The sequence below is a fragment of the Pan paniscus genome, chromosome X (genome assembly GCF_029289425.2).
Source record: "Pan paniscus chromosome X, NHGRI_mPanPan1-v2.0_pri, whole genome shotgun sequence".
NCBI classification, from domain to species: Eukaryota; Metazoa; Chordata; class Mammalia; order Primates; family Hominidae; genus Pan; species Pan paniscus.
Window position 1 is genome coordinate 9,516,939 of NC_073272.2, and position 18,526 is coordinate 9,535,464.

The 18,526-nt window shown below is 41.5% G+C and overlaps 2 protein-coding genes across 2 annotated transcripts in view; both read left to right on the plus strand.

The window, feature by feature from the left end:
* LOC117978598 (variable charge X-linked-like) overlaps positions 1 to 18,526 on the plus strand; it is a 657,335-nt gene that overhangs the window by 44,158 nt on the left and 594,651 nt on the right. The gene's annotated exons all lie outside the window — the stretch shown is intronic.
* LOC117978599 (protein phosphatase 1 regulatory subunit 14B-like) lies at positions 1,034 to 1,722 on the plus strand. Its single transcript, XM_063601954.1, has one exon. The coding sequence runs from the start codon at positions 1,073 to 1,075 to the stop codon at positions 1,514 to 1,516; it is 444 nt and encodes a 147-aa protein (XP_063458024.1). The 5' UTR covers positions 1,034 to 1,072; the 3' UTR covers positions 1,517 to 1,722.

Here is an 18,526-nt window from a genome sequence, read left to right on the forward strand (position 1 = left end):
GGTAAGGGCCATTATCAATTTTGTTTCAGAGTTAAATGAGATACTAAATTTCTTCCCAAGGTTAGTTCGGCCTATGTCCAGGAATGAACAAGGACAGCTTAAAGGTTAGAAGCAGGATGGGGCCAGTTAGGTCTGATTTCTTTCACTGTCATAATTTCCTCAGTTATAATTTTTGCAAAAGCAGTTTCAAATCCACACTTACTTTTATCAGGGAATTTTGTGAAGTCTTGTTCTATGATTTCAAAATACTGTGTTAGCTTTCGACAGCTTGGGAACATACCCATTCTATAAATTATGGCAAACTGTACTTGCTACGGTTTCATATTTTATTATATCACATGATTATCATGACAGTTTGTGGACTTATTTTCCTTTCTTTTGAGATTTCTTGTTAGGACTTGGGTCTTTTGGAATGTCAATTTCAATGATATTTATTGACTACTTACTAAGCAGGTATTATGTACAGCAACTAAAATAAGCAAGCATCTAACTTGGAAAGAGCAAAATATAAACCAAATGAAGAAAATGCAATAGGAAAGGGTGTAAAAATGCACTAAATCTTTTCCTGAACTCTACATTCATTGTCCTTATTTTTCTTTTTCACTGTTTGTATAATACAGGGTATAATTAATTGGAATTTTTGTTTTGTTTTGTTTTGTCCCCATTCCAATTCTGCCCCTGAAACCACCTTTGCAAAATTATCACTGAGACAGTGAAAGAGATCTAACTTAATCGACTCCATCTTGCTTCCAACCTCCAAGCTGTCCTTGTTCATTCCTGGGCTCAGGGTGAACCAACTTTGGGAGAAACTCAGTTTATAGTTTAAAATAAGGATGATAACAACCCTTTCCCAAAGGAGGTCTTCTTCTTGCCTGGGGACTAGATTGCCTTTGTAGACTAACATTAGCCACAAGATTAGAAATTATTTCTTAGGAGTCGGCCCCCGCCGCCGCCCTCGCCGCGGAGCCGCGCGGAGCGGAGCCGGCGAGCTAACCCGAGCCAGCCGGCGGGCGTCCCGGAGGCGGTGGCGCAGGGAGGGGCCCGACGCGCGCACGTGGCCCTGGCGGCCGCCATGGCGGACAGCGGCACCGCGGGGGGCGCGGCGTTGGCGGCCCCGGCCCCCGGGCCGGGCAGTGGCGGCCCAGGACCACGCGTCTACTTTCAGAGCCCCCCCGGGGCCGCAGGAGAGGGCCCGGGCGGGGCGGACGATGAGGGCCCAGTGAGGCGCCAAGGGAAGGTCACCGTCAAGTATGACCGCAAGGAGCTACGGAAGCGCCTCAACCTAGAGGAGTGGATCCTGGAGCAGCTCACGCGCCTCTACGACTGCCAGGAAGAGGAGATCCCAGAACTGGAGATTGACGTGGATGAGCTCCTGGACATGGAGAGTGACGATGCCCGGGCTGCCAGGGTCAAGGAGCTGCTGGTTGACTGTTACAAACCCACAGAGGCCTTCATTTCTGGCCTGCTGGACAAGATCCGGGGCATGCAGAAGCTGAGCACACCCCAGAAGAGGTGAGGGTCCCCGACCCAGGAGAACGGTGGCTCCCAAAGGACAATCGCTGCCCCCCAACCTCGTAGCAACAGCAATACCGGGGGACCCTGCGGCCAGGCCTGGTGCCATGAGCAGGGCTCCTCGTGCCCCTGGCCCAGGGGTCTCTTCCCCTGCCCCCTCAGTTTTCCACTTTTGGGGTTTTTTATTGTTATTAAACTGATGGGACTTTTTGGGTTTTTATATTGACTCTGCGGCGCGGGCCCTTTAATAAAGCTAGGATACGCCTTTGGTGCAGCTAAAAAAAAAAAAAAAAAAAAAAAAAAATTATTTCTTAGGAGTCATGCAGCTGGAGGCTACAAGATTCTGAGCCTCCCTAAACTGCTCCTAAGATCAGTGCCTGAGATATTTTGCAGACCCTGCATGTGACAGATCAGCTGGCACCACCCAGATCAGTAAACTGGGTCATCTGATCCTGTGCCCCTGACCCAGTAACTGACTCAGTACAAGAGGACGGCTTCAACTCCCTATGATGTCATCCCTCACCAATTAGAGCTCCTGGCTCACTGGCTTCACCCCACCCACCAAGTTGTCCTTAAAGACTCTGCTCCTGGAGTAATAATAAAACTCTGATCTCCTGCACAGCTGGCTCTGTGTGAATTTCTCTTTCTCTATTGCAGTTCCCATCTTGAGAGATCGACTTTGTCTGGGTAGCAGGCAAGGTGAACCTATTGGGAGATTACAAATTTGGGTGCTCATCTGACATTGCCCTTATGGCTACTTCTGCCCATGGTTTGATACCAGCCTTGGTAAGGTTTCCCTTTTAATGAAAAGAAGCCCCCAAATCATTTCTTTTCTAACAGAGAGCAGCCTGTAAAATTGAGCTGCAAACATAGATAACCAAGCTGGAAGCTTACACGGGTGAATGCCGGCAGCTGTGCTAATAGGAAAAGGCTACCTGGAAGCTAGGCATGTCCAACATGGTGGCTCCATCTTCCCCTTTCCTTGCCAACCACATGTGCAGTAGGGAGCAGACAACATGGCACTCACTAGCCCACTAGAAAACCCATTTGCATAATAAAAAGATTAGCATGGGGCAGCCAGGTTCTTTGCGTGCTATATAAACATCACACCTGGTCCAACCAATCTTTGAGTCCTATGTAAGTTAGACACCGCCTCCTCAAGTCAGTCATAAAACCCCATGCACTTCACCACAAAATCGAAGACCCACTTGGGTAGCACCCCTCTCTCTCTGCAGGAAAGAGAGTTATTCTGTTTTTCTTTCGCCTATTAAACCTCCACTCTTAAACTTACTCCTCGGGTTGTCCATGTCCTTTATTTCCCTGGCATGAGGCAATGAACCTCTGGTATTACCCAGTGAAGGATGCCATTTCAGTATCACAGAGAAGTTTATCCCTTCAATGGAAACTGTGTTATGTGGACTATTAGCAATAATAAATGGGTTGCTACCTGGTGAAAAAATATGTTATTTTATAATATCAGACTGCCAGTTTTTTTCTGTCTTTGCTCCATCTTGACCTTAAGATGTTCATCAACTCATTTTTTTCAAGCAAAGTACATGACTGATGGAACTGCCATAATAATAATATTTCACTGAAATCTGGCATTACAAAATTTAAGTGGGTATTTGGAGGTCCATGCATTGATTACAGTTTTTAAATTTGAAATAAATAACCAGCATCCTTTGAATATGAAAAGCTGTTTCCTTTTGACATTTAATTTACCCTGTTTAAAACGTGAGATGTAAAGCAGTGGTTTGTCAGTGAACTAGAATTTTTGTTGTAGAGTATCCAGGACTTGGAAGAGTATCATGAAAGAATTCTTTTTGGTTGGTGAAGAGTGTCAACTTGAAAAATAAATCGCTGTGTTCCAAAATAAAATTGTGTCAGAGACTGTAAGTAGTGCGTATTTAATCTTAATAACTCAAGATTGATGTAAGTACTGGAATATTTTATTTGAAGAAATGTGTATCACACTTACTAAATTTCATTTTTTAAACAGCTGCAGCAAGAGTGGCAGTTATTCAGTTGTCTCTTTAACCTCTGTTATTCTGATGACTGAAGGAAAAACTTGAACCTATGTTATGTGATATAAGCATAATTTGAGCTACACTGAACCACATGACAGTGCTTTGATAATCTTGTATAAATCAGTATATCTCTTCTCTCGTTAGTCTGTTTGTTAAATGCCAGACCTTGTTTCTGTCATCTTTTGAATGAAACCAAGATAGTTCTGTGAGAAAGCAGCAATTGCAGAATTATACACCTGGTGAATTAAATTTTAACATTAAAGATAATTTAGTTTTAGATTTGGCCTCTGTGGATCTGTATCAGTTCCAAAAATGTAGAAAGCACGGGCATGGTAAAGTACATTTTTCTGTAATAAAAAAATACAAAACCTATTTTATCTGTGCATTCTTTTGTATTTATTCATTAGGTTAAAGAGGCAATTCCAAAGAAAGTATGACTTCAAAAAATTATATATAATCTATGGCCTTAATAAAATTATTAAAAGCACCTTAACATCTGTGTTCTTGACAAAAAATAAACAATAAATGATTAACTGTGATGGTTAATACTGAGTGTCAACTTGATTGGATTGAGGGATACAAAGTATTAGTCCTGGGTGTGTCTGTGTGGGTGTTGCCAAAAGAGATTAACATTTGAGTCAGTGGGCGGGGGAAGGCACATCCACTTTTAATCTGGTGGGCACAATCTAATCAGCTTCCATCGAATGTAAAGCAGGCAGAAAAATGTGAAAAGGCGAGACAGGCCTGGCCTCCCAGCCTACATCTTTCTCCTGTGCCGGATGCTTCCTGCCCTCGAACATTGAACTCCAAGTTTCTCAGTTTTGAGACTCGGACTGGCTCTCCTTGCTCCTCAGCTTGGAGACAGCCTATTATGGGACCTTGTGATTTTGTAAGTTAATGCTTAATAAAGTCCCCTTTGTGTGTGTGTGTGTGTGTGTGTGTGTGTATGTGTGTGTATGTATATATATTCACACACACACACACATATATGTGAAAGAGCTGAAATTGTGGAAAAACAGACACAAGCTCTTATCATGCGAGTGGCTGACCTTCAATGAAAGATGCATGCACAGCCTCGCCAGATGTCTACTGTTAAAGTGAGGGCATTGATTGGAAAAGAATAGGACCCTGCAACTTGGAATGGGGACGGTGAGGGAGAACCCTGATGAAGCTGGGGACACTGAGTTTGTAAACTCCGATGAACCTTTTTTGCCAGAAGGAACAGCTTCCCCATCCCCTGTAATGGCAACATCCCTTCCCTGACCCATGCTGCCATCAGCCTTTCCACCTTTGTCTGAGCAGATAAACCCTGTGCTGCCTGAGGCAACAGTGATGGCCTCCCCTGAGGCAGTTGCCAGGCAAAATATGTTGATTCTTCTCAGGAGCCACCCCTGACACCCCTGTTTGCTTCTAGACTAAAGTCGCAGCAGGCCCCTAGAGGTGAGGTTGAGAATGTGACCCATGAGGAGGTGCGCTACACTCGAAAAGAACCATTTGAGTTCTATAATTGATATAAACAGAAATCTTGGAGAACAGGCATGGGAATAGATATTAAGGGTATGGGATAATGGTGGAAAGAACATAGAGTTGGATCAGGCTGAATTTATTGATTTGGGCCCACTAAGTAGGGACTCTGCTTTTAATGTTGCAGCTGGGGAGTTAAAAAAAGGTTCTAATAGTTTATTTGCTTGGTTAGCTGAAATATAGATTCAAAGATGGTGGTAAAGGCCAAATGGAAGCCATTAGAGCTGCTCCTACCTAGAAAAATAGTGAATAAAAACAGTATCCCATCCCTGGAGGGATTGTGGAGATTAGTGTCACCATCAATGCACCTTGAAAGATGCAGGGGTGGTGATTCCCACCACATCCCCATTCAGCTCTCTTATTTGACCTGTGCAGAAGACAGATGGATCTTGGAGAATGACAGTGGATTATTGTAAGCTTAACCAAGTGGTGATTTCAGTTGCAGCTGCTGTACCAGATGTGATTTCATTGCTTGAGCAAATTAACACATCTTCTGGTAATTGGTATGCAGCCATTGACTTGGCAAATGCCTTTTTTTCCATTCCTGTCCATAAGGCCCACTAGAAGCAATTTGCCTTTAGCAGCAATATACCTTTACTCTCCTACCTTAGGGATATATCACTTCTCCAGCTTTGTGTCATAATCTCGTTTGGAGAGACCTTGATTGCTTTTTGCTTCCACAAGACATCACACTGGTCCATTGCATTGATGATATTATGCTGATTGGATCCAGTGAAAAGAAGTAGCAAACACACTGGACTTATTGGTGAGACATTTGCGTGCCAGAGGATGGGAAATAAATCCAGTGAAAATTAATGGACCTTCTACCTCAGTAAAATTTTTAGAGGTCCAGTCGTGTGGGGCCTGTCGAGATATTTCTTCTAAGGTAAAGGATAAGTTGCTGCATTTGGCCCATTCTACAACCAAGAAAGAGGCACAACGCCTAGTGGGCCTATTTGGATTTTGGAGGAAACACATTTTTCATTTGGGTGTATTATTGTGGTTCATTTATTGAGTGACCTGAAAGGCTGCCAGTTTTGAGTGGGGTCCAGAACAGGAGAAGGCTCTGCAACAGGTCCAGGCTGCTGTGCAAGCTGCTCTGCCACTTGGGCCATATGACCAGCAGATCCAATGGTGCTTGGGGTGTCAGTGGCAGATAGGGATGCTGTTTGGAGCCTTTGGCAGGCCCCCATAGGTGAATCACAGTGGAGGCCTCTAGGATTTTGGAGCAAGTCCCTGCCATCTTCTGCAGATAACTACTCTCCTTTTGAGAGACAGCTCTTGGCCTGTTACTGGGCTTTGGTGGAAACTTAACCTTTACCTATGGGTCATCAAGTCACCATACAGCCTGAACTGCCTTTCATAAACTGGGTGCTTTCTGACCCACCTAGCCATAAAGTGCGTCGTGCACAGCAGCATTCCATCATCAAATGGAAGTGGTATATACAAGATCGGGCTCAAGCAGGTCCTGAAGGCACAAGTAAGTTACATGAGGAAGTGGCTCAAATGCCCATTGTCTCCACTCCTGCCACCCTGCCTTCTCTCCCCCAGCCTGCACCGATGGCCTCATGGGGAGTTCCCTATGATCAGTTGACAGAGGAAGAAAAGACTAGAGCCCGGTTCACAGATGGTTCTGCACAATATGCAGGCACCACCCGAAAGTAGACAGCTCAAGCACTACAGCCCCTTTCTAGGACATCCCTGAAGGACAGTGGTGAAGGGAAATCTTCCCGGTGGGCAGAACTTTGAGCAGTGCACCTGGTTGTGCACTTTGCATGGACAGAGAAATGGCCAGATGTGCGATTATATACTGATTCATGGGCTGTAGCCAGTGGTTTGGCTGGATGGTCAGGGACTTTGGAAGAAGCATGATTGGAAAATTGGTGACTAAGAAATTTGGGGAAGAGGTATGTGGATCGTCCTCTCTGAGTGGTAAAAAACAAGATATTTGTATCCCATGTGAGTGCTCACCAACAGGTGAAGTCAGCAGAGGAGGAGTTCAGTTGTCAAGTAGGTAGGATGACCCATTCTGTGGACACCACTCAGCCTCTTTCCCGAGCCATCCCTGTCATTGCCCAATGGGACTATGACCATAATGGCCATGGTGGCAGGGATGGAGGTTACGCATGGGCTCAGCAACATGAGCTTCCACTCACCAAGGCTGACCTGGCTACGGCCACTGCTGAGTGCCCAATTTGCCAGCAACAGAGACCATCACTGAGCCCTCGATGTGGCACCATTCCTCGGGGTGACCAGCTAGCCACCTGGTGTTAGATTGATTATATTGTACCTCTTCCATCATGGAAAGGGCAGAAGTTTGTCCTCACTGGAATAGACACTTACTCCAGATATGGGTTTGCCTATCCTGCATGCAATGCTTCTGCCAAGGCTACCATCTGTGGACTCATGGAATGCTTTATCCACCATCATGGTATTTCACACAGCATTGCCTTTGACCAAGGCACTCACTTTGTGGCTAAAGAAGTGCAGCATTGGGATCATGCTCATGGAATTCTCTGGTCTTACCATGTTCCCCTTCATCCTGAAGCAGCTGGATTGATAGAATGGTGGAATGGCCTTTTGGAGTCTCAATTACAATGCCAACTAGGTGACAATACTGCAGGGCTGGGGCAAAGTTCTCCAGAAGGCCGTGTATACTCTGAATCGGCATCCAATATGTGGTACTGTTTCTCCCATAGCCAGGATTCATGGGTCCAGGAATCAAGGAGTGGAAGTGGAGGTGACACCACTCACAATCACCCCTAGTGATCCACTAGCAAAATTGTTGCTTCCTCTTCCTGCGACATTATGTTCTGCTGGCCTAGAGGTCTTAGTTCCAGAGAGAGGAATGCTGCCACCAGGAGACACAACAACGATCCCATTAAACTGGAAGTTCAGATTGCCAGGACACTTTGGGCTCCTCCTACCTTTAAGTCAACAGGCTAAGAAGGGAGTTACAGTGTTGGCTGGGGTGATTGACCCGGACTATTAAGATGAAATCAGTCTACTATTCCACAACGGAGGTCAGGAAGAGTATGCATGGACTACAGGAGATCCATTAGGGCATCTCTTAGTATTACCATGCCCTCTGATTAAGGTCAATGGGAAACGACAACAGCCCAATCCAGACAGGACTACAGATGACCCAGGCCCTTCAGGAATGAAGGTTTGGGTCACTCCACCAGGAAAAAAACCATGACCTGCTGAGGTACTTGCTGAAGGCAAAGGGAATACGGAATGGGTAGTAAAAGAAGATAGTCATCAGTATCAGCTACTACCACGTAACCAGCTGCAGAAACAAGGACTGTAATTGTCATGAGTATTTCCTCCTTTTTTTGTTAAAAACATGTTTGTATGCATGTGTACACTTGTTCTAAGAAAATATCTTCATTTTTTCCCTTTGCTTTATCATGTGACATAAGATTTATTGACATTATATCAGCATTTAAGTATTGTTAACTTTATGTAATAGTATTTGGGTTGGGGATTGGTGTGTTTCCGGTTGTACAAAGAATAGTTGTATTATGTTAGGCATAATTATGACCTCATTATTGTCTTTATTTGAAGATTATGTATGATCTCAGGAGATGTGTGTGGGTTCAAGTTGACAAGGGGTGGACTTGTGATGATTAATACTGAGTGTCACCTTGATTGGAGTGAAGGGTACAAAGTATTGATCTTGGGTGTGTCTGTGTGGGTGTTGCCAAAAGAGATTAACATTAGAGTCAGTGGGCTGGGGAAAGTAGATCCACCCTTAATCTGGTGGGCACAATCTAATTAGCTTCTAGTGAATATAAAGCAGGCAGAAAAACGCAAAAAGGCAAGACAGGCCTAGCCTCCCAGCCTACATCTTTCTCCCGTGCTGGATGCTTCTTGCTCTTGAACATTAGACTCCAAGTTCTTCAGTTTTGGGACTCGGACTGGCTCTCCTTGCTCCTCAGCTTGCAGATGGCCTATTATGGCCTCGTGATAATGTAAGTTAATGCTTAATAAGCTCCCCTTTGTGTGTGTGTGTGTGTGTGTGTGTGTGTGTATATATACACACACACACATATATACGTACATATATACATATATATGTGTGTGTATATATATATTAGTTCTGTCACTCTAAGAGAACCCTGACTAATACAACAACTGAGCAGGATATATTAATATCAGTGCTGAGCCACTGGTTTGTGGGTATGTCATTTCCACAAAGACATCAAAATGCCATTTAGTTTGTTTTGGTCCACCATTCAATAATACCTCCCTTTAGCACTGAATGAAAGTATTTTATTAACATTTATTTATGCTTACAATTATTTCACATCTTTGTCAAGGCAAATTATGTAGAGTGCTTTGTTTTTTAAGTTTAATATTTGTAAAGTATGTGGAAGTTTAAGTATACATGCATATAAAAACTTGAATGATGAATTCTCCTACCTTTCCTTTTGTAATATGCAGTTTTTGCATGTAACAACATACAAAATGTTCATTTGGAAACACTTTAGTAAGTATGAAATTCAGAATATATTTAGAGTATGAAATTCAGAATATATTTAAAGTCAGTTAAATATATTCTTTTGCTGAGTTTCTGAAATTCCATTTATGGATGGTTCAAAACACCATACTCCCATTGGGAGGAGAGGAGTGACTGCCTCTCATTTTTCCTTGTTCTTTTCATTTTAATTGGCTCCTATATACCACTCTTATCTTTTCAAGGTTTTCCACATTTAAGAAAAAAAGCAAATTCATTCAGATTCTGTTTTTCTGCCTGCAATCACTTATACAGGAATAAGTGAGTCCTTATGGGGAGCATTTAATTCCTAAAGTTTGCATTTTTCTAAAGGATTTTCCTTTTACCCAACACATGTGTTGATGTGTAAGTCTTAAGTACTACTTCAAGTTTCTAAGAAGATCCTTAATTGAGATCTCTTTCAGTAGTTACAGGGGCAAAATAAGCACTGCAGAGGTCCATGTGAGAGTTCTATTATACATACTGGGCTGTATGACTATTTGTTCTATAGTGGAAGGACAAGAAAGAGGCCATAATGTACTTAGTGATGGAACAGTTGATATTTATGCCACCCCTTACCTCAAGTGAGTAACTGTGTACTTGAAGTCACTTTGGCAGATATTCTGAAGGGAAGAAAGTTTTTGCCCTTAAAAGTTATTAGGGGTGTGTGTATGTGTGTGTTTAAATGTGTGTATACGTATAAATGTGAGTGTGTATGTATGTGTATATGTGCATATACATGTACGTGTGTATACATATAACATGCATATATGTATACTCTATGCATATATGTAATGTGAATATATGCACACACATACATATATATATGACTTTATTTTTTAGAATTGTTTTTAGTTCACAACAAATTGATCTGAAGGTCTAGAGCTTTCTGATTTACCACCTGTTCTTCCACCATGGCATTTCCCACTATCCATATCCCCCACCAGAATGGTGCCCTTCTTATACCCCATGAACTTACATTGACACATCATTATCACCCCAAGTCCATAGATTATTTCAGGGTTCACTCTTGGTTCCTTTTTTTTTTTTAGTGACTATTTTTCTCATGTCACCTGTGCTAGTAGTCCCTGTTTTATTTTTCATAAAGAGAACATTTTATTTATACTTTTTTGTGACCAGGAAATGTTAGGTCAGAATATCAGAAACAAGTCACACTAAAACAAATGTAAAGATTCACTTTTCTTCCGAAAATGGCAAGACAGATAAGTTTTATTTACATACATATGCTTGAAACATTGCAGTTAGTCCCTTTAAATTCTAGACCGAAGCACATATTTTCTTTTGTTCCATAATAAATATTCCCTTTAAAGAATGGCTGATATCAAGAGCATCATGTCTCCTAATATAGTCTCACTCAACAGCTGAATGTTGAAATGTACAGCCACAAAGCACTAAATATATCCTTAGAACAATGATGTACTGAACAAAATTCAGAGGTCATATGCAAAGACAGCTCCCAAGGAAGTTTGCTCACACACCAGTGGCAAGTCCTTTCCTTCAGCAACTGAAACCCAGGAGAAACAGAGTCTCTTGCCTCTGCTTCTTGGAGAGGGGTTCTCCTGACACCGGAGGGAAATGGCCATCTCATCTCCCTGATGTTAGTTAAAATTTCATCTTGGATTGATAGGTTCATATCTTTGTGAAGATATCTAAATTAAGGTGATCCAGCCAAATCACTAAATACTCGACTCACTCCTTAGGAGGAGCTTAACTCTGCCCTGATTTCTGTGTACACACCTCATTTATTGCACTCAGAGTACAAAAGCTCTGAGATGTAAAATTGAACCAGGCAGCACATTGCATTCTTATCCAAGTGAATCAAGGCTTTCTCAGTGCTACTCATCCAAAGCACATTGAAATCAATTCTTCTTATTTATTTGTAAAACAGACAGTGATGATGGTGTCTGTGTCAGAGGGTTACTGTGAGTGTCAGAGGAAACGATGATGGTGAGAAGGTTAGACACATGGTACATGTTGAATTAATGTTAGCTATTAGTTACCAATACCTTCATGATTTTTATTGGTATGTAATAGTTGTAAATATAAAAGGGTAAATGTGATATTTTGATTTGTGAATATGTAAATATCAGATCAGGGTAGTTGGAATATTCATTATCTCAAACTTTTATCATTTTTTGTGCCGAGAACATTGCAAATCTCATCTAGGTATTTTGAAATACAGGATAACTGTAGTTACTCGAGTGTGCTATTGAACACTAGAGCTTATTTCTTCTCTCTAACTGTATGTTTGTACCCATTGTCCAGCATTTCTTTTTCCCTGACATCCCTCCTACCATTTCCAGCCTCTGGTAACCACCATTCTACTCACTACCTCCCTGAGATCAATTGTGTCCAGGAACGAATAGCAAGTAAGTGGTAAAGATGGACTAGTTGATAGTTAATAACCATGACTGGTCTGTTCTTTGTCTGCTACACTTTCTTTCCTCTATGTGTGGCAAGTGCCTACTTACTCTTTTAAGGCTTGTGTCAAAGACCACCTAATTCTTCACCTTTTCTGGAATCTGTTAGTTCTCAAACAAAATTGTGCCCGTTTTCTTCTCTTTTAGTGGTTCTGTACCTCTCAAACCCCGTATCGTGGCTGTTACTTAAACGTTACCCTTGAGAGTAAAACTTTTATCATAGTTTTGTTTTTGGAACCTTGCATGTTTCTAGACATACAGGAGGTGCACAATATACATGTACTAAATAAATGAATGATTGGTCATTTGAAAGAATAAGTGTTGAATACACAGCAATTCTCCAATCTCTGTGTTTATGCAAACACAAGAATTAACTTTGCCTAATTCAAATATTATATTGAAATTTATTCAAACTTCCCATTTTCCATGAATTAAGCAGACATCCGTTGTTACTAGATTTTCACTAATCAGTTAAATCTCTTTTGCCTTGTATCATTTTAAAAGAGCATGTGGAACAAAATCAAACAGCTTAGGTAGTTTACATCTCTTGAGCTCACTATTTTAAGGAGCGAAGTTCACCCCGCCACTTGCCTATCTGTCTCAGTACTCACACAACACTTGCATCGATGTCCTGCTAATGTACATCAAATCAAATATTCATACCTGCTTTTAAGTGTGCTCCCGTCAACAAACAGTTCACTTGGTTAGTATTATCTTCCATCCAGGATCAAGATAAAATATGTGCCAGAGAAAGATGCCTTATAGAGATTCTCACAATGTACTAGTTACACATAAATTAATTACTGGAGCAGACATTCCTACCTTTTAGAAAGTGAAGACTTGTTCATAGGAGTTGAGAGTGAAGAAAATCAATTCTTGTTGAACTGATAAATGTTCCTTCTAGATAGTTTACATTGCCATTAAAGCATAAAGTTGCCATTTTTCTTTATCTGTCAGCTACTTATTGCACAAGCTATTCTGGCTTTTCAAATCATATCTTTTGGTCACTTGCCAAGTGCTTGGCAGTTGGGTACACATGGATTAGCCAGTAAAAGAATCTCAGAACTTTCCAGCTATTTTTGATCAGGTACACCTGTAAATCTTAAAAAGCCTATAAAGAAATACCTAACTAGCACATTGGATACAAGAAACAAAAATCTCACGTAGGAAAATAGTAGCTGAAGTTCTGAATGTTGACTCAACTTAGGAAATTGCAGGCATTAGGGAGAAAAATCCTTAAAGCTTAAAATTCCACTAGGTGGTAACCACTGTTAACACACACATGCATTTCCCTCTTCATATTTGGGAAATTGATGGTTGTGTTTTCTTTTTAGGGTGGAAGAAGGAATTCTCCCTTAAGGGAAGGAAAATATAGGAAAAAGAACCACTCTTTGAAGGCATCTGTTGTCCAAATCATGAGGAAGAGCTTGTAGTTCTGAGTTGCACAAATGTGCTTTACTTGTTTTTCTGTAGGATACTTGGCGAGGTCACCTGTTTCACGATAGCTGTGTCCTCAGACCCAGTGTAGGAGAAGGGTAAAAAAATGTTGATTGGATAAATGTGTTACATTGCTAGTTCATACCTCTCTGAGCATTTCTTGAAGCTGCTGCAGGTAAAATTCCTCCATCTTTTCTTCATTCTGTCACTTGCATATTGGGAGCCTTTCCTACTGCCCTTGTTATGTTGCTTTGGTTTGTGCGTGAATTTTTTCCATTACATATGTTTGTACTTCCAGGATCTCGCACATAACTGTGCTCAATAAATATCAAATGAATGCATGAATGACTGAACACATGAGTTTCAGATGTCCTTTACAGCCTTTTCTCATTGAAGTATATGCTTGTTCTTTGCCTCTTAAAAAGGGGTACAACTCAATGAAAATAGGGTTGCCAAATGTTGCAAAACTAAGCTTAGTCTTAACAAAACTAAACATAGACATGCCATACGATGTAGAAATTACACTCCCTGGTAATTACCCAAATGAAAACTTATGTCCACACAAAAACTTGTATGCAAATGTTTAAGCAGCTTTATCTATCATTACCAAAATTTGGAAGCAACTAAGATGTCCTTCAATGGGCGAGTGCCTAAACAAATTGTGGCACATTCATACAATGCAATACCATTCAGCAATTGTAAGAAATGATCTAGCAAGCCATGAAATGATCAGAAGGAACCTGAAATGCATATTGCCAAAAGAAAAAAGCCAATCTGAAAAGGCTGCATGCTGTATGATTCCTGCTATATAGATGACATTATGGAAAAGGCAAAAGTATGGAGACAGTAAGATGTTTAATGTTTACAGGGGCTGGGGACAGGGAAGGATCAATTGGTGGCGCACAGAGAATTTTTTAGGGCAGCCCAAATACTGCGCATCATACTAAAATGATGGATACTTGTCATGATGCATTTGTCAATATAAAGAGTGAACCCTAATGGAAACTATGAACTTTAGGTTATAACGACGTATCATTATTGGCTCGTCAGTGATAACAAACCTATCAGTCTGAGGTGGGATATTGAAAGTGTGCATGTAGGTTTGTTGGGGAAGGAGGTACATGGGAACCTTACGTACTTACTGCTCAATTTTGTTGTGAATCTAAACCCATACTAAAAAATAAAGTCAACCCAAAAAGTACGAGGTACTCAAATAAATGCAAATTTCAGATACACAATGAATACTTTTTTAGTATAAGTGTGTCCCAGGCAGTCTTTAGGACATGATTATACAAAAAATATTTCATTGTTTACCTGAAATTCATGTTAAACAGTCCTGTATTTTATCTGGCAGCCCTACTTGAGAGAAGACATCTGATCTTATAGCTTCTTGGTGTTCACCACAATGTCAGGGGAGATGTTGGGGACTTGGGCTTTGCTTCTTGGAGAGCTGCATGAGATGACTTCAGCAGTACTTCTTCCAGCTCAAGAAACCACACTACTGAAAAAACCTGGATAAACTGAACACACTTTGAGGAGAGTAATGAGAAAGATGACTCAAAACCAAGTTTCAGGATGTGTGGTTGATGACACTGAGGTTATATAATCTGGAGAAGGGATGATCGAGGAGTAATGGGAAAGTTGTTGCTAAGGCATCTTTTTCATAAAGATTAATAAAGTCATTTTCTAAAGCTGCAAGGGGTAACAGCAGTGCCAGTGAGTGAAGGCCACAGCAAAGCCTGTTTCAGCTGGCTGGTGGGATTCTTTTCTAATAGCAAGAGTCATTCAACAATGGAAGGGGCTTCTTTGAAAGGTGGTGCCTTGCTCTATCCTGGGTGTATTTGTACATAAGCTGGGTGATCCCATGGCAAGGGTGCTGATGTGAGCATTACCATATGAATGTGTAGACTGGCTGGTGACACGTGTGTGTGGGCTCATGCACACAAAAGAACTTTAACATAGTACTGACCTTTTCATTCATTTTTATTGAGATATTGCACATAGTACAAAATTTACCACTTTAAAGTATAACTATTCACTAGTTTTTAGTATATTCACAAGGGTGTACAGGTATCACCATCACCACTATCTAATTCCAGAACATTTCTGTCATCTCAAAAAGAAAGCCATTAGTAATCACCCTCCAATCTTCCCTTATCCCAGCCCCTGGCAACCACTAATCTTTCTGTCTCTATGGATTTGGGACTGGTTAATATTTAAGGTAAGGTCCCCTTGAACTTGGAGATTCTCTTGTCTCTGTAAGGAGGCCCTTGGGATCCACCACCCAAACACAAGGAGGTCATTCCCAAGGACAAAGGAATCTCAGCACACTGGAATCAGTGTTAAACTCAGACCCTCAAGAAGTTAGAATGCACCATCTTTAAATCCCACATTCTTTTTTTAAAATTTTTTTTTAAAATCTTCATTTGGATTGGTTTATTTTCTTTTATTATTATTATACTTTAAGTTTTAGGTTACATGTGCACAATGTGCAGGTTAGTTACATATGTATACATGTGCCATGCTGGTGTGCTGCACCCATTAACTCGTCATTTAGCATTAGGTATATCTCCTAATGCTATCCCTCCCCCTTCCCCCCACCCCACAACAGTCCCCAGAGTGTGATGTTCCCCTTCCTGTGTCCATGTGTTCTCATTGTTCAATTCCCATCTATGAGTGAGAATATGCGGTGTTTGGTTCTTTGTTCTTGCGATAGTTTACTCTCCAGTGGCGCAGTCGGTTAGCGCGTGGTACTTATAAATCCCAAATTCTTATGGCGGCACTGTCTGTTCAAATAATAGTTTTTTTTTTTTCGTTCCATATAAACATGCACTGGTGAGCCTGAGACTTAAAGGAAATGCCATGAAGTCAAAATAGTGAAAACTACATTTTACTTTGTCAACCTAAATAACAGAGAGTCTCTCCAAAAGAAAAGATGTTTATTTGTGAACAGGGCATTGCAATAGAAACACACATGCCATAGTAAACTATACGCCTATTCAGGGAGGTAAAGGAAGACAAAAGTTTTTAAAGGGAAAAATGAGGAGGATGATGTAACTGTTTTGAAATCATTATCTTTGACTACAAAAATCAATAACAAAGGTGACACCAATCCGAGTTTGGTCAGGGAGTTGTTTGGCAGATGTCCTTATAGAAGTATTTTTTCTGTAAGGTTGCGATGACATTTGTGCAAGGTTGTGGTTTTTGCAGCCTTTTGTGATAGTTTTTGTTATCAGACCTACAAGCATGTGAACCATCTCCATGGTTTTCCCTGGCTCTGTTTGCCAGGATTTTCTTAACAGTAGTCACCCCCACTTCATTCTCACAACTTTCACAAATTGCAGCCTCGTTTGTGTGTGCAATAAGCCTTCATTCCTATTCTTTTTTGAATATTCTACAGATGGGGTACAGTTGCTCTCTAGGGTTTTTTCTTTTATTTCTTTTCTTCATTAGTAACTTGTGATTCTGAAAAGAGGAAGTAGGAAATTATAACATTGTTTGTGCTAAAACTTGACATAGCATGATTAGAAAAACTGTCCTTGGGCACAATTGTGATGAAGACATGAGTGGGTTCTCTCTTGTTTCATCAGGACAGCTGGTAAACTCCCACACTTGTGCTTCTAGCCTTTCTTTTGGCGGGGCATGAAAAGCTCAGCTACAATAAATCATCGTCTAGCCTAAGACATTTATGAACAGATATGTTTTATGAGAGTAGCACATTCAGGATCTGATGAAGACATCTGCTTTTTATTCTCAGTGTGTCACATCTGGGTTAACTACTTTGCAAAAGTGTAGAAATGTTATCATTAAAAATGAATTTGGGTTCAATTGTGGCAAGAGCCACAGCTGAAAACAATGACGGGTTGACAGTTGCCTGAGAAAGCTAGGGCTTTTATTTATTTATTTTAAAGCTATGGCTAGGAGAGGGCTTAGGGACCAAAAGAAAATACTCTACAGTGAGACTTGAACACTTTACTTAACTGTGATCCTGCTCCCGGGTCTGCTCAGGGCACTTTATAGGTATTTTGAGTCAGGGGGACGTTCACATGCTGTCAATGTGTAAGGAAGGCTCTCTGTGATGAAATACAGTGTGGTGTTGACTTGATGAGCCCACTGTTTTTTCTTAAGGAAATACCTTTGTATTGACTGCATTTGAGGACAAGTAGTGACTCATAAACCTGGAGCAATATGAGGATCTAATAAAATCAACCCCTTTACCTCATACATTCCTAGTGGATGCTCCACAAGAGTTCTGGGGCTACTCAGGGCAGGAAGCCATCCTCACAGGGTTCCCAAGAATTCCGGACAGAAAGAGAGTCATCATTCAGCATTCCTCAGGCTGCACTTGCACCCACTTCCTTGTAACCACGAGCCCCATAGCACTAGATCCTGACCATTTGCATCTCCGTTGTTCCTATCGAAAGGATCTCTGATGTTAGAATCAGAGGCTTCTGTTTAAGAATTGCTTCAGCAGATCCTGAATTCCAGTGAAACAGCTGAGGCCAACCAGTTTGAAGATCCCCACAGAGGAACCCAACCAGCATGAGAACACAGCTTCTTCATCACCCTGTCCCATGACTTCACCCTGCACTCTTCTACCAATCAGTGATCTCCACGCTTCGGCCCACTCCAAAACCCTTAAAGCCCCTAGCCCCAAACTCCTTGGAGAGATGGATTGAAGGTTTCCTCTCATCTCCTCATTTGGCAGCCCCATGATTAAACCTCTTTCTCTGCTGCAACCCGGTGTCTCGGGGCAGTGACTTGCCACATGCATGGGGCAATGGACTTATTAGGTTACAGGAGAACCTTGACGTACAGAAATGTGGAAAAAGTTTACAAACCATTTAGGAACAGCAAAAGGGACTTGTGGCTACATCACTGGGAGGACGTCCTATACAATCATATCCTCCCAAGTTGGCCTGACAACAGAACATCCATACCCCAATATACAGGCACTGGGGTCGGTTAACAGTGGAGGATGTGGAAGCAAAGGTGAAACCAAGCCAAGTGGCTGCACCACCCCTAAGCAGCACTGTGGCGGCCCCTGATAGCTTGGTTTGCCATTGTCCCATGGATTTGGCTAGTAA